We start from the raw sequence: 17,887 nt of genomic DNA on the forward strand, positions 1-17,887 counted from the left end.
GAAACATAAACGCTGGTTTGGAATTCAAGCTCCGGAAATTACGTTAAATTACTGCAACTTTGCCAATTTAGTATCCATCGAACAAAATGTTGGAGATAAAATCAGAGAACGTCTCATATCAAGCTTACGTAAAATCGATCAATTCCAAAAGAAGGACAAAACTTGCAAAGGAATAACGTATCGATTAAAAGTCCCTGATGAAAGATTAAACCAACGTGATTTAGAAGCTAAGAAAAGATTAGCTATGCGATTCTCAATACATACTCAAAACGGCAAAGAAATCTTGATGTTCAATAACAAAGATGAAACAGTAGTTCCAGTTCTCCCTGATGAACTTTTTACTGATACGATGACACATCTACACGAAGTATTTGGACATGTAGGTGCGAATAAACTGGACACTCTATTCCGACGAATGTACTATTCTGCGAACTCAAAACATTACGTACGTTACCTTACTAGTGCATGTTTATACTGTAAAGCAAATAAGAATTACGGTATGAAGAAACCAATTGAATTTGCTTACGTTAACGCATATCGACTAGCAGACGTCTTATCAGTTGATTTATTAGGTCCTATTGCCAACGAGTCAGATGAACCAAAATACGTATTCGTAGCCAAGGATGTTTTCTCTGGAAAAATATGGTTACGGTTACTAATTAGTATTAAACAAAAAGCAGTAGCCGATACCATGGAAGAAGTTATTGAAGAAATCATTACGTTAGGACATAAAATACGAAAAGTAAACACTGATAATGCAGTACAGTTCAAGAACAATATCTGGAAGAAGTTACTCAAACGTTATCGTATACAAAATGGAAAATCAACTCCATATAATCCTCAATCGAATATTGTAGAAAGAACGATGAGATTAATTGGAGAACATCTTCGAGTAAAAATCAACCTTGATAGTGATGGAGCTTACACTCACCATGGTTGGCATCAACATATCAAAACCATCGAAAATGAAATTAATCATCGTCCAAATGAAGTTGAAATAATCCCAGATGAATTGTGGCAATTACCAGAATTTGAAACCGGCCTACCTGTAAATTATGTACCCATCAATGCCAAATTTGAATTAAAAGCTACCAGACGTAAAATTAAAGAAAAGATTTTACCTTCGGTAACCAGTGCTGAGCTTATGGAAACACCATTAGATATGCTAAATGATGTATACATTGCCAGCGATGGATATGTGTGGATTTTTGTAGATGGAGCTTGCGCTGATAACGGAAGCGAAGACGCAGTAGCCGGCATCGGAATCTGCTGGCATCCAGAAGGTACTAAAAACGTATCTGAAAGAATCAATCACGAAAAATACATCAACACGAATAACTTAGCCGAATTAATAGCACTGAAAACTGCTATGGAAATAATGTTACGTAATAAAGTCACCAAATTATTGATATTTTCGGATTCGCAATACCTTACTACTGCAATCAACACAGAATACAATAAATGGAAAGCTAATCAATGGAAAAATTCGTCAAACAAACCTGTGTATCATAAAGAATTATTTGAAGAAATCGTAGCATTAAAGATACAATTTGAACATTTCCAACTCCACCATACGTATGCAAGACAGACCGACTACGGAAATTGCATAGCTGATCAGTTGGCTCGTAAAGCTGTATATACAGATGATTTTGACGATTCAAGGATTGATGAGATGACAGATCATCAAGCACTAATCAATCTAAACACAGAAAAACGTAAATTAAAACGACAACAAGAAGAACAAAAGTTCAATGATAAACGAGGAGATTTACGATTACACCAACCTGGTGAACTGGTGATGATCACGAATCACAAGCAATCTTCATCGGATAAAGGAACAACCGAAAAATTGTATACAAAACGTTCTGGTCCATATCTGATCGTCGTACGTGCTGGAAAAAATTGTTATGAATTAGTACACATCAAATTTAGCGAAGATAAGAAACTGATAAGCGTTCGACAAATTATATCTTACCTAACGTTACATCAACAAGAAATGCTGCGTAAAGAACCTAAACTCCGTTCGAAGTTCAATAACAGAACGCTGGAGCAAAAAATGCTGGAATTCACGAACCAAAAAGAACTACTAGAGGAATTTGTTGCTAAATCTTCAACCAAACAAGCCAAAAATAACAACGATGAATTCAAAATGATAAAACGAAGCTTACGTAATAATCTGTCGACTGATAAGCAAGCTGAATTTGACTCAATCCTGAAAGAAGTTGTCAAAAACGACACAGAACGAAACTTGATCAAGTCCACTGCTAACCAAAGATACAACCTACGAAAACGGAATAAAAAACTAAATTATGATGAAAGTATTGCGCATGTTTCAACCAAACAATACAGAAAGCGGTTTCTAGCTATCAATTATCTCGTTGTTAAAATCCTCTCTGACTCTCAACGTACTAACTTCATCAAGTTATATTCGTCCGTGCGAAAACCTGAGTGAATTTTTCAAAATTGATTTTGTTTTGGTGCTCACTTACGTAATACCGATTGAACGTGTTGAATTTCACTTGCGAAGAATTCTTCCAGTTTCCAGTTCGTTATTATTTACGTAAATTGTTCCAGCAATATCAAGGTAACGTAATCTCATATACATATAATTAACATCGTCACAATTATGTTATGGAAGTTTGACCGCATGTGTAAATCCACAGATGGCTGACAACTCGACGAATGATTATTCCATCTCGCTTCCAACATGTGGCATTTGTAAGTTTGCCCTCCTGCCAACTCAAGCACTCGTGAGGACTTCATCATGTTATCATGTGCTTCATGAACGTTGCCGTAAGGAAATAATTTATGACTTCGGACCTGAATTCCGCATTCCTACGCCTTGTATGGTGCCTATGTGCACTGGGCAGTTGGATGATCGAACCATTTATCCAGTGACTTTTACAGTGCAACGGTTTCCTCTATTGATCGACGAATCGGAGTACCTAGAAAACATGATAGATCTCGAGCGACAGCTGTCTGAACTACATGTTGAACATACAAACATCCGCAGAGAGAGAAGTCAACTAATGATAGAGCTTCACGAAGCTAATCATCGAAACTTACTTACTGAACGTAGAGAAGCTAATACGATTAACGAATTGCGACTACAGATTGAGCAGTTATCAATAGAAGCACCAAGAACACAACGTAACGAAAACAGACCCTGTGACAATCGGAACGTACTTGCCGAATGCCATCATTTCTTACCAAGGACTTTACGTAATGTAATGGAAGTAATCCGGGAACTAGATTTACATATCTGTACAAAAATACCTCAGACGTTAATGGATTCCAACTCATTCGAACGAGATCACGATTACGCTTACGTTACGAGATACTTAGCAAATTCGCCATCTGGCAGCACTACGACTTACTTCCTAAACGGCGTCATGTGTATGGGCGATGGCCTAGTACACGACTTAGTGGATTTAGCGATTACCAATAACCAAGAAAGAAGAAAAAGATGGAGGACTAACTCATTATCTAGAGCCGGAATCACAAGAAAAACATTAATCGAAAACATCGACAAATATTTGATCAGAATACCGCGATCGATTCTAATTTCTTTCGGCGAAGCGCAAATCGACGATGCGGCAAGAAAGCATGAAACCTATGACGACATCAAGGCGATAATAAAACATCTTATCTACCGCGGCGTTAATCAAATATTCCTAGCACCTATACCGAACAGAAGAGTTGGATCAATTAATCACCGTGCAAGAAATTGCTACAGGGCATTTCTACAAAATCAAGCAGATGGTGTTATCGTACACTACCTACGAGGGCTGGAAGAAATCATTGATGAGCAAATTCCAGATTACGTTATCGGGTCCCAATCTCTAGTATTGTCACCAGAAACACATCTACAGATAGCTTTATTCTTAATCGAACGATTTGTTGCACACGCAGACTAAAGAAATCTCTCATCACTTTCACGTAATAAATTTAGTTCAATAATCAATCTAGAAATAGAAATATCATTACTCTTTATGTTATAATTACCAACTGTTTACTCTACGTTTTATTTACTTTGTAAAATGGATGATATGAAGACACCGGGAAAATATCGATTCACATTACGTAAGATAAACCTGTAATAAGAAGAAATATATCAATTTTAGTTATTAGTTATAATCTATATCAAGAAGAAGAATAAAATTATCATTTTCCTTACCTGTGTCGAATTATTTTGATAACATACGTGTTCAATTTATAACCTGGGTAAAGATGACAAAAGCCGAATATCATTCTCAAATTAAGGAGAAGTAAATTTTAATTCATCACTGCAAATTTCAACAACCACTCGTAAAACAAAAATTGCAACATACAAAAACATTCAAAGTAGTTATCAGCTGAGAAACCATTTTCCAAAACACATGAAAGGCAGTGGTGGGGATCTTTTCCGTAAACCAATCAGAAATGTCTTCTAACACATTTCAAAAGTAAACAACTAGTTGAATGTGTTTTGTCCGAATTTGAGTAATTGCTGTACCAAAGTAAATTAAAAAATTATTAAAACACTGTGTTAAACCATAACTGGAGTATTCTAACCGGTAACATCGTTTATAGTGGCGATTTTAATATCGTGTCGAAATGAACAGAGACAAAGAAATGGATCGAGAAGGTAAGCTTCAACAATCACTAAGATACCAAAGTAAATGATCAATAAACCAACATTAAACACGTGAAAATGTTCAACAGACGTAAAGCCGAAAGTATACCGCGAATTAATGTCAGCAGCCGAACCAATTCAAAATCTAATGACCGAATATGGTAGAAGAAATATCGAACTAGAAAAATCAATTGCAATGAAGGATGATAAAATCGCGACATTGGAAAAAGACCTAACCCGAATGGAAAAACGGTTCCACCTAAACGATCAAGAGCTACGTAATAAAGAAAAAGGTTACAAGATTTTAGCAGACGATTTCCGAAAAGAAAAAATGTTCCAAGAGAATTACCGTCAACAATTGGAGAAGAAGCTAAAAGACAGAGACGAACGATTACGTTACGAAGAAGGGGAGAAAATCAAACTCGAAAAGCGAATTGCATACCTAGAATCGAAGTTGAAAGAAACCGAACGCGAATGTAATCAATTAAGACAACAATTCAACGCTGAGTATACAAAATCACGTAATACAAATCGAGAAAGGTACTCACAAGAAATCACGTCATCGTCGAAACAGCATCATGAATCCAGTAAGAAAAGAAAGATACATAGCGACGAAGAATCCAGCCGTGAAAACCATAAACGCAAAAGCGAAGAAAATCGAGAAAAGCCACGATTACGTTATATTAACTACAACCCGGTGATGTACTACGAAGGAATACTTTTCCATGACAGTAAAGTAAAGACGCAGATGCCTATCGAAATCGACGTATTTTCTTTAATGAAAGACTGCAAAAAGCGAGGCTTCCAGTTTAATCAGTCACTATTACGTAACGAAGTAGAAGACTTCCATTTCGAATGTCAATGGGATTACGTATCTACGTATCTACACAAAGGTCCAAAAGGAAACATCATACGTTTATTTTACATCAACAACTACCTCACAATTGGCGACAGTTTTTTGTATGCCACAGTACGTCAAGGTTTACACAAGAATAAAGTTATGCAATCAATTTACGTCGGTAGCGAACTAGGAGGAGGAACTTTGTCTCCAGGACAAATCAAAAGACAATTAGCAGAAAACCTACGTTATATTACAAGCAAGGTGATGATATCATTCGGCCTACACGACATCGACACGGAAATTTACCAAAATGCATTGAATAACACTCGACAAACATTGGACCTAATCATCAAAATGGGAGCGAAAGAAATCATTGTATTCCCGCCAATCGAACCATTTCAAGATGAAGAAATGCAGAAAAAAATTACGTGGTTCAAAGACTGGTGGAGAAATATTGGAAAAGAATATACAGACGTAAAAATTGAATATCTTGAAATAGTAGAAGAACTTAACATCAAATATCCAAGACCGACTTTCATAGACTCTCGCCGAAATGTGTTTATTATGCCGCAGGCATATTTCGAAGCTGTAAAATACCTCGCACCAAAGATTCATAGGTAACTAACGTAATAAAAAGGATCGAAGTTTACTATACGATGAATATATCCAAATGGCTCGTTAAACCAAAATTTAACATACCACCTGTTAGGTTATCTTTATACTAATGGAAGAATCAAATTTTACGTTACAAAAAATCACTACTCGAAGAAATTCGGATATTCTAATTACAGAAGTCGATTGTAAAATAAATATTTTTTTGTAGCCGAAGAAGAGGCATTTCATGTAACGTTTGCTACATATGATTTAGTCGTAAGAATTTGTTACCACATTTGTTCATTTATTGTTAAACCGAAGATGTATTATTGTCATTACGTTAGAATTTATTTTGTTTGTGAATCATTTAACCATTTATTTACCAAACATAAAATAATCAAGAAGATCAACAAAATTCAAATTATTTCATAGACACCACACCCACCAAACATAGGCAAACGAGATATTCACCACAACATCACCTCTCTAGATGAACTAGACAATAAACAAAACATTGAAACACATTGTGTAATCAACCGTAAAGAAAATAAGTAAGACATAATGTGCTTTGCGATGACATTTAATTAATTCAACGTGAAATTTTAATGATATCTGACGATAATAACAAAGAAGAACGACAAAAGGTGAGCACCACGCCATTACAAGTTTACTACGTAGAAATTGATTAACTAATTACTGACCACTGCATAATTTCCAATAGTGTGACCGAAGAAAAAGCTGATAATTCAAGACTTTAATTCGAACGAATACGACAAGCTTTTCCAATCTACAGAATAAGGTAACTCAATTTAATACGGCAATACATATAATAAACCAATCAAGTATTTACAACAATATATCTATTTGTCGATTAGAATGGCGAGCAAAATGATAGACGATTCATTAGACCTGACCGAATATGAAGCGAGCGTCAAAATGCCGATATGTGCAATATGCTTACTACTGATACTGGACGATGAATACTCAAAAGGCATAGCAGTCCTCGATCGGTGTCGACACATTGCACATCAACGATGCGTTAACCTGATGACCTGCGTAATCATCAGCTGCGAGGAAAAAGAAAATCCAGGAAGATGCCAGATCCCTAAATGCAAAGAAATCTTCGAAGTGGAAAAAACTCGTGCAATTAGGATAGCAACCGACGATATGGCAAGTGTCATTGCTCGATATGTAAATTACAATCGTAACCTGAAACTCCAACTTAATGAATTAGAACAAACAGTCGAGGACCTACAACAGACGATTAACACCCAAAGCAATGATTTAGACCAGAGAGATTTTCGGATACGAAACATGGAAGAAGATTTAGAAGGATTTAGAAAGCTTTTGTTCGACAAGGAAATGAAACGCGTTTACGAAGAAATGAAAAAAGAAGACGGAGTCAAGCTAGGAGATGAGTTGAAATTCGAAGAAGATCAATTCGGACACAATCCTCACCTACGAGACGTGATGAAAACCGAAATTATGACTATAACGTTGGAAAACCCTCAACCATCAGCGTCAGGATTAAATAACGTAACGCAATCAACTTCGGAACGCTTGCATCAGCCCATGTTGAACCCAAATAACGTAATAACAATTGAAAACGACATCGAACCCATCTATATCGAACCATATCAACATTGGAAAAACTTAAAGGACAACAACAATTTTTATTACGTAACGTTCAAAGATCCGATTGAAATAAGACCGATGGTGATGCACAACAGAAAAACCTACGACATACCGATCGAATACAACATCAACGAATTACGAAGAGAATACTTCAAGAAAGGATTTTATTTCAACAGTGACGTAACAACACGATATTCTGAACGATTTACCGACAAAATTCAAACCGATTTTATCACCCAATATACGTACAAACACCCTCGCGGATATAACGTTAAATGCTACTTCATGGGAAACTATATGATGGTCGGCGACGGGGCACTCTGCGCCATGGCTTGGGAAGGCCTATACGAAAACAAGCCTCTACGGACAACTATGATGAATTCATTACTACTGACAGGCACGCTATCCCCGAAGAAACTAAAAAACCATCTCATACATGCTATTAGACAATTGCCTCCCATGCTAGCAGTCTCCATCGGAAACCACGACGTCAGAAAAGAAATCTATCGTAACGTAATAAAGAACACGAAGCAACTACTACACCTAATGATCAGCAAAGGTGCCAAGAGGATTCTACTGATACCCATGATCTATTCCTATGCAGCCATGGAGAAATATGCGCTAAAAGCAGAGCAGTTTAATAAATGGTTAAAGGAAGAGGCGGTGAAAATAAAAGGCGCAGATCTTATTTATATGGAGCAGTTCGAAGAATTATACCAGAAGCACCCGATCCCATATTTTATAGATCATCAAGAAAATATCTTCCCAACATATACGGCGAACTATGAAATGGTTTCTTTAATAGCAACAGATATACACGATGAAAGCGAATTATTCCTGACTCAAGTACCCGAACAACCTGATACGATAACAGAAGAAAGATACAGAGAATACGAAGAACGCATCGGTATCGAAACATTACGTAATGCTAATTAACGTAATAAAGTATATCCAAAACGAGAATATATCGTGTAAACCTATACGAGAATGTGTATATGCTATAAGACTAACGTAACAGCTAAGCAATTCCAGCAGTCGTGGAATAAACTATGCGATTTACATTTAAAGGATATCCTGCATGTATACTATTATATAGTAATTATTAAGATAACGTAACGCATCTAATAATTCCAGCAGTCGTGGAAATTTCAATGATGTTCCTTACTGATGTCCTAAGTATAAGTCGAAGGTTTCTTTATGTTTTTACTCGTTACTTATTTTATAGGAAATAAAATAAAATTTATCATCGTGAGAGCAAATTTCATTTATTTAAAGAGCAATCTCATTCGTTAGCACAACTCCAACAACACACAGCAAAATCGTACAAAGTGTTCGAACAAAATAAAAAAACCAAACATGAAATAACGTGAAAAATAAAACCACAGTTAAAGAAGTTACAGTGAGACATTGAGATAACAAATGGTATTTTATTTCGTACAGGTACAACAGCTTAGTAAAGTTCAAAAGTTTAATGCTACCAAGAAGTTATTACAAATAACACATCGAAAATAATCCACCAAGACAACAGTTACACGTAAGTACGAAACAATACATCAATAAAATATGTATAAAGTACATTGGATTACAATATAAAACGTCCAACAGACTCTCAGACACGTGTAGCAAATCGTCGTGCTTGGCCAAAGAAAAACTTTCATCTTACGTAATCCGAATTCGATTATTTCTAAGCGTATCCAGTTCCGTTCAATCCTGGGCTCCAGATTTCATCTTCGTAACGTAATTCATGGAAGAAAAGCCGTATTCTGAACCAACTAGGAAGAAAATGGAAGCAATACGAGTAAACATCATTACTTGCTCAAGCTGCAACAAATCACTTGGGCAAGGCCCAGACCAAGACCGGACAAATACGAAATTAAAACTAACTTCGTGTAGACATATCTATCACGAAAAATGTCTAACCAATCTGTATATGGCTTACGCACCCGGGACTGAAAAATGCGTATTCTCTAACTGCAATACATCACTGATTCTTGCATCTGACGTCGAGATACAAGCAAATAACATCCAAATTACGACCGTAAAAGATGATTCAACGTCACCGGCGACTTTAGTAGAACAACTATGGAAGTTACGCAAAGAGAACCAAGAGCTGAAAATAGAAAATAACGATTATATGAACGAAGTCGCTAAATTAAACTCCGACGTAGAACATCTAAATGATCGAGTAAAAGCATCAGTAGAAAAAATCATATACCTGAAAAAATGTGAACCAATCGATAACATAACACCGGAACACAAGTATGACAATCCGATCGATGAATTTATACAACCTTTAAGCGATGAAGAACAGAACCCGGCAGAATCAACATCTAACGAAAAAGAAATCGATGAATCGCAATTCGAACCGAAATACGAAGACACATCGGACGAGGATACGAATTGGAAACATGAACATCTACAAAAAGAAAAAACAGATGAATTTAAAATCCCGCTGGTTAAATCAACTATTACGAAAACAGCAACATTACCTGCTAAATCTTCACCGAAGAAATCACCACCGAAAAAACTATCATCGCCAACCAAAACCAGCAAAACTATGATTCAAATACGCCGCAAGTCTCCTGAAAGAAAACTGATTAATACAAAAAATCTAAAAGTAATACTTAAGCCATCAGGTTCACGATATGTACCAAGAACGCCTTTACGTAATACTCACCGACGAAATGCTATCAATCGATATAGAACGAAATATGAACAGAATAAGTTCGAGTCCATTATAGATAACAACCAAACTCGTAGCCCTCTCAAGCCAGGACATTTTGGAGCGATTCGTGACGTAAAAAATTACCGAAATCGACTAACAATCTCAACCTATGACAAAAAAGAACAAGTAGTTCATTTACCGGTAACCAGAAAGATTTTTCAAGAAGAAATCAGAAGAATGACACTAAAAACATCCATACCTGATGAATTCGGTTCGACGTGTAGAAAGTTTCGATATAACCTATACACAACCGGAGCTACACTTACGTTACGAAATAAAGGAACGGAGACTATTTTCTTTTTGCAGCAGTACTGGATGCTGGGCGATGGCCTGGTACATCAAATGGTCCATTTTGCGATAGCCGGTGATCAAGCTTATACTGAAAAACTAGAATATAATGATTACGTAAATGGTTTTATATCAACAACAGATCTAAATAGATCAATTTCAAAAAACGTAACAAAATTACCTAAAAAGGTGCTGATATCGATAGGTCATAAAGATCTTCATGAAAACACCAACGAAGAAAAATTGAGAGACGATTTTAATGCGCTGATCAAGACGTTGAGTACTTCAGGCGTAAAGAAAATCTATGTCATACCACCTATAAAACACACGGTACATAGTGATAAAACGAAGAAATTTAGAAATTGGCTAGAAGCTATCAGCATCTCGAAGAAAGATACACATAACACCAACTATATAAAACAGCTTGAAAGTATACTAGATCGAACGTTACCGGAAAAGATAATCGATAAGTGTCCTTTTCTTGATCACCGTATCATTCTGGAGGCTGTTTTGGGTTTACTACCTCTTCTTGCTGAGTAAACATCTGTAAATACAAAATCACGTTACAAAGTATCGAAAATCTAGAACCTTATCAACCTTACGTAATTCATACTTCCCGGAATGAAACAGACATTGCAACATGAAATCGATCTACAGCTCATCACATGGAACCTGAAACAATAAATAAATTCATGTTAGTCATAGAATAAAATAACATAATAATGTACGAAATTTATACATACTGTAATAGTCAATAGTTTTCACCACTAATGTATGTCCATTAAGCACTTTTGATTTGCCTTCGGTACTTTGATTCATATGATGTAAGGTGACTTTTCTTTATTTTATACAGATATACTGTTTAGATATTATTTCGCTTTATTTTACGTTTTTAATCTTTAATTTTTCCAGAAGTTGGATACAATTTTTTTTTCTCTCTCGTCTTCTTCTACATTTATTTTTTATTATTACTGCTTTTTACTGTATCACAGTTGATAAGAAGATGTTTATTTTATTATTTTGTTCAATTTATTTATTTCAATAGCAACATGTAAACACCCGGGGCAAAGGATAGGGCACATAGGACATTCTCCCTTTTTAGTTGTTAGAGTGGTTACATATTCCTATAAGTAATCACTCGGGGCAATGTAAAGGGAGGAATTGCGCCATTTTCCGTCGCTTAGGTGAGGGAAAATTGTTCTCCTTCTACCTTTCGCTCAATTCTCTTGTGTAACCACGCTATCTAGCGGTTTAGTTCGCGTTAGTGAAGTGTTTCACGTTATCCGATCACAACTTCAGTCAATCACGGACTCACTAAGCGAGAGCTTAGTTTCCATTCGATAGATAGGTCGAGGTGCGGAGCCCTATCAGTACGTTCGACGTATGGAGCACGTACTTTCCACCTTATAATTACTGGGATATGGAATATCTTTTACGTAATGGACTATCGGATCGGATCGTGGTTACTCAAGAGATGAACTGCAGCATCTCTAAATTCTCTTTTTAGAGTCATTCATACTGGACCTGCCCTATCCGGCATGAATGCCCTTGTCCCTGGGTGGTGTTTAACACACATTTGCGAATACATGTACTCGCTTCCTTTAAATCAAATCGTAATTCTATTTACGTAATATTATCAGACTATTTACATATAATGCTTAATAACCAATAAAGCTAATGTAACGTTATAGTCGTCCGAGTATTCATTTATATTATTCTATGTGTATAATTTCTCATCTCATATTTATCTCCGAAGAGTAGGTATACGAGGCGGTAAATCGCCAGTGCCTATCTGTGCGTAGCACTAGGTATAGGTCTAACTAGGTTGTTAGGGTGAAGTTAGACCATGTAAGACATTAGCACCGCAGGTGCAAATAAAAAGTAAATACAGTCTTTACAAAATCTTTTTCCAGCCAATCAGCCATAAATAAACATGCAAAATAAACATAGCCAATAATTTTTACTCTCTAAACAATTTTGGGAATCAAAAAAATTTGGAAAAATTCATGAAAAATTTGTTGGAATTCGGCTTATGCAAATGACACAATTCAGGTCAAGCTATGTTAGACGGACAATAGGCATATTCAGGTAACATTCCAGACGTATTTTCTGCAAAAATATTCTCTTCTCTCAACTCCTGAAGTTTGGAGTTGAGATTTGAGGCTGTTGACTCTGCCACATTCGGCAAAGTCTCCAGCGCCCATCATTAATGAGGGCAAATTCGCATGAGACAGTATCTTCCTTATATACTAATTGTCAACATATTGTATCTGCGAGAAGTAAAAATGGTATAGTTTGAGGCAAAAATGTCACCATAATATCTTTTAGTGATGTCTATGTGATATCATCAAAGTTATATTTTTGAGACATTGCAGCCAAATATTTCTTTTTCCATTCCAAAGCAATGTCGCAAAAATGTCACAGGAATATTACTTTGTAATGTCCTATACACATCACAAAATGACATCACTGTGATATTAATGTCACAGCATGCTTACTGGGAGAGGTTGGAAGGAAAAAACCACTATTTTTTTGAAAATGCTTTCTGGTTAAGGGTCCATCTCTCTCCATAAGGAGCACCTCCGGAGCTAATTTTTTTCCAAGTGACCTTGACTCCAAAATGATGGTTTGTGCTGAATATAGTCAATTCTAATGTATATGCAGGTAATTTCACTTTCAATACCTATGTACTTTTACTTACATTTGTATCCCACATCCCACAAACAAACACAAGACAAATTAGACGAGTTGAACGATGTATTTCCAACCATACCCGACAATATCCAAACTGTTGCCCCCTCGCCTTCCAAAAAAAATAGTGGACTTTGAAGTCTAGAGACAATTGTTGTTTCAATGACCTTTTTTTATGGCTGAAAATGTCACAGATTCTTTTTTAGCCTGGACACACATCCACCAATATAATATTTCAATTGGACAAACATTTTAATTGGGTTTCAAAAAAAAAAAAAAATGAGAACTATTCAGTAATCACATCACTGCTGCCATCGTCCCACTTTTTTAAAATTCAAACATCTGTAAGCATCTTCTTCGTTCTTTAATTTTATTATCCTAAGTCAAAGTATCTACATAGCTCATTTTGTATCAAATTCACAAAGTTATTTAATTTCTCATCGTCATCGTCTTCGAAAATGCGAAGACAGTGTGAATTTACGATTACTGTGCATAGATAATTGTACAAATAGCCCCAACAACGACTTTATAATTAATAATTGGTCCAGACACAAATTTAACGTGCACGTGGAGCCATCGAATGTATTACATCATCTTCGTCTTAGGAGTCTTAGGTACCTACTTATTCTTCGAGTAGCATATATGATAGATATTTCCAAACAGTACGATAAAGATATCGTGTTACGAATACGATGGCGAGTTCTCGATGGCTAAAAAGTTATTCGGGTTCGGAAATGTGCGAGTAATGACGGTTGTTTTGTGAAAATAAAAATGTTGAAAACTCTTCGACGCGGAAATATGTAGGTACCTAATTTTAATGGTGATATTCGTTCGGTCGAGTGAAGTGTTACTGTAAAATTACGAATGAACACTTGTTGCAAGTACCTACTAAAACGTGTTTATAAGCAAACCTAGACCTACATATTCGTAGCTTTTTGCGGTGGGTATTTGTTCCTTGTGTTTTGGTCTTTCGACGAGTGAACCTATTTCGTTGAATTTTAATTCGCGTGTGGTGTGTTGTATGTGTTAACTGTATAGAAGAAACGTACGTTTTGGGGTTTGTTTGCGACTGGAATCTGTTCAAAAATATGCTGACATGGTCTCGCGGACTGTTCAGATATTCGCCTTTATGAATATTTAGCTTATTTGTGGTGTTGTTTCGTTGACTATGTATTAGTTTTTAATTCGAAGAAAATTGTGGAATAATTCGTTCGATTAGAGTATCGCGAGTGAATTTGAAATCAGTGTAAAAGGCCAACGAGTAACTTACCTGTTCTGTTCCATTCGAAGATGCATCTTGTTCGGTTTTGTTTTGACACATGAAGACAATTTTTATTTTCATGCTCTTCTACCTGCTGACCACGTTGTCTGAAAAAATATATAACTAAACTCTGAAGTCAACCAGCCGAAAATTACCTCATCCTTCATCTCTATGAGAAATTTTTCCACTTGAAAATGGCTCGCACGTCCATCAGAACTTGAAGTCGAATGGAAACTTGAAAGTATACACCAGTTCGCGATACATTTGCAACTCATCTCCCTCAGTAACAATCAATCACATCGACTGGGATAAAGCTAAATAGCGAAAGTTTATAACAAAATGTTGCAAACTGTCGTTAGATTGTCATTTAGCAGCAGCGAGAAGTATATTATAGGAATAACGATGAACGAGTGGTAGAAGCTCGCGCTCGCGGCTTGTTATGCTTTCGTTTTGAAAATGACGAGAAATAACGTTATTATTGTAGCAGAAAAACCACGTAGTCGACGAATTCGTCAGTATACGAGTATTTCAGATTGTTTTCAGACCTGTTCGACGAATCGAGAAAAAAATAATTAAACTACCACGAAATACCTTTACCTATACCTCCAAATATCTACTTCAAACAACATATCGCTGCGTAAGGTACGAGTAAACGTAGGTTTACGGTAATTGAAAAAGTATATATATGAAGGAAAAAAATTAAAACCATTGTGAATGAAATTTCGCCGAAGGAAATGGGCGATTTAGGTAAGTTTGAGCTCTGAGAGAGAAGAAGGAACGTGGTGCAAACTATACGAAGAAAAAGAAGAAGAAGGTAAACTATAGTACGTCCCAAGATGAGAAATCCGACCGTTTGAGACTGCGTCGTCGTTACTGACGAGCCACCCGGTGATATTACCGTGCTCCTACGAATACAAGGTTTTCATAAAAGAGGGTGACTCTAGTTGTTCGCGATAAGGCTGCCGACGACGTTGTAGTGCGTCATGTTCGTGTACGTTTTTCGCGCGTTTTTCGAAATTCTTTTCGACACGTCGGCTGGCTCCTGTTTGTAGTTTGAAAGATTCTGTGATGCGGTGTATTTTTCGTTGGGTCGTATTCGTCGTGTTGTTCATCAGTGCGATTAAATGTGCCGATGATCCGGTCTCTGCTTCGAAGAAGGCCCGCGTTAATAAAGTGGTTAAATGCGAAGAAGGCCTAGTGCTACCTGTTTGGTACCCTCAAGATAATCTGCCAACATGGGTGCGGGTATTCCGAGGCACTATTTACTTCCTCTCGCTCATATATATGTTCTTAGGCGTATCCATAGTTTCGGATCGGTTTATGGGCGCCATAGAAGTGATCACTTCTCAAGAACGAGAAATAACGATACGTAAGAAAGGCTCGTCTTGTGGTCAAAAGATCAAAGTACGGGTATGGAACGAAACCGTAGCTAATTTAACCCTAATGGCGCTCGGTTCTTCGGCTCCCGAAATATTACTTTCGGTTATCGAAATAGCTGGAAAAAATTTCGAAGCTGGTGAACTCGGTCCTGGTACGATCGTAGGCTCGGCAGCGTACAATTTATTCGTCATAATCGCCTTGTGCGTATTCGTCATACCGGATGACGAAGTGAGAAAAATCAAACACCTCAGCGTATTCTTTGTGACGGCGACTTGGTCGGTATTCGCGTACATTTGGCTCTACATGATCTTGGCGGTGATCTCCGAAGGTGTAGTCGAATGCTGGGAAGCGTTCCTAACCTTCATGTTTTTCCCAGCCACCGTGCTCACCGCCTACATCGCCGATCGTAAGTTAAAGCTGATGAAATTCAAGAAATTTCGTCTCAATCGTAACCGAGTCATCGTAGCCGCCGAAAGTGGCGATATCGAAGTAGAAAAAGAAATCGAAGACGAAATCCTCGAAGAGAGCAGCATCACCGATCCTCACCACTTCGCCATTATTCTCAGAGATCTCAAAAAACGTCACTCGACCGCCACTCCGGCTCAACTGGAAGCTTTGGCCATCGAAGAACTCACCAAACGAACCCATAAAAGCAAAGCTTTCTACAGATTAACTGCCAATAAACTGGCCGGCAGCGTTGCCCAGACCAGCCACCCTAAGAGAGAAAGCCAGCCCAAAGAATCCGTCAGCAAGGTACTGAGAGGTACCAGAATCTTCCTAAATCCCGATTACTACGCGGTGCTCGAAAACGTAGGCGAATTCGAAGTAACCGTATCAAGAGAAGGCGACTTATCTCAAACTATCACCGTATACTACACCACCGAAGATGGTACAGCTATAGCTGGCTCCGATTATATCGGCGCTACCGGAACTATCGTCTTTTTGCCCAACGAAATGCAAAAAACCATCAAGCTCAAGGTCATCGACGACGATATCTTCGAAGAAGACGAACACTTCTACCTACACATAACCAAAGCAGTAGTCTCCTCGCCTAACGGCGATATCGGTAACTACAAGAACGAACCGGTCACTTTGGAGCAATGCACAGCCACCATCGTCATCTTAGACGACGACCATTGCGGCGTCTTTGGATTTTCCACCGAATCCGTCCAAATTTCCGAAAACGTGGGAGTGTATAAGCTAGAAGTGGTCAGAAGTAGCGGTGCTCGAGGACGTGTCAGTGTCAACTACACCGCCTCAGAGGGGTCGGCCAAATACGACAGACATTTCAATAAAACCGAAGGAACGTTGATTTTTGAAAATAACGAAGCCAGGTAAGACGAGACCATTTCCTGCCACATTTCGGTAGTACTTATTTATTATTTTAATATACCCATCTTACGCGAAAAATACCTTATACTTAGCCGGATATGCTTTAGAGGCTGAGAGAGGCTGCACGCTGCCGAATTAATATAAAAAACATTTCGAGTTACGCGAGTGGAATTAAATTCTCTAGAGACGCACTTTGTACATTTAAGCTCGAAGCTACCATCGTTTTAAGCACTTTCTATTTACACTTTTTTCCACCTTTTTTCCTTCTTCGTCTTCTTTTTTTTCTCTCTTTTTCGCTCCCTCTTCGCGTTAAATGCTTCGTGTATAACAAGCTGCATTACAATGCTTGTATACACGAAGAATAGGCGTATCTCTACCTACATGCTGAAAAAATGAGTATATAATGGTCTTCTATTGTAAGTCTTTATTGTACCTACCTATTTTCTAAGATATTTAAGTAGGCTTTAGGCATATACTCGTAGGAGTAGATATGAAATTTAATTCTACTAATGATGAAGCAATTAC

General features: G+C 37.2%; 1 protein-coding gene across 1 annotated transcript in view; it reads left to right on the forward strand.

The window, feature by feature from the left end:
- The first annotated feature begins 15,543 nt into the window (after positions 1-15,543).
- The window catches only part of Calx (sodium/calcium exchanger 3), a 130,586-nt gene continuing 128,242 nt past the window's right edge, over positions 15,544-17,887 (forward strand). The window contains exon 1 of the mRNA XM_065362071.1: positions 15,544-17,364. Within this exon, the coding sequence (XP_065218143.1) occupies positions 15,719-17,364 (1,646 nt within the window). The 5' untranslated portion in view covers positions 15,544-15,718. The remainder of the gene's footprint in view (positions 17,365-17,887) is intronic.

The sequence above is a fragment of the Planococcus citri genome, chromosome 4 (genome assembly GCF_950023065.1).
Source record: "Planococcus citri chromosome 4, ihPlaCitr1.1, whole genome shotgun sequence".
In the NCBI taxonomy this organism is placed as follows: Eukaryota; Metazoa; Arthropoda; class Insecta; order Hemiptera; family Pseudococcidae; genus Planococcus; species Planococcus citri.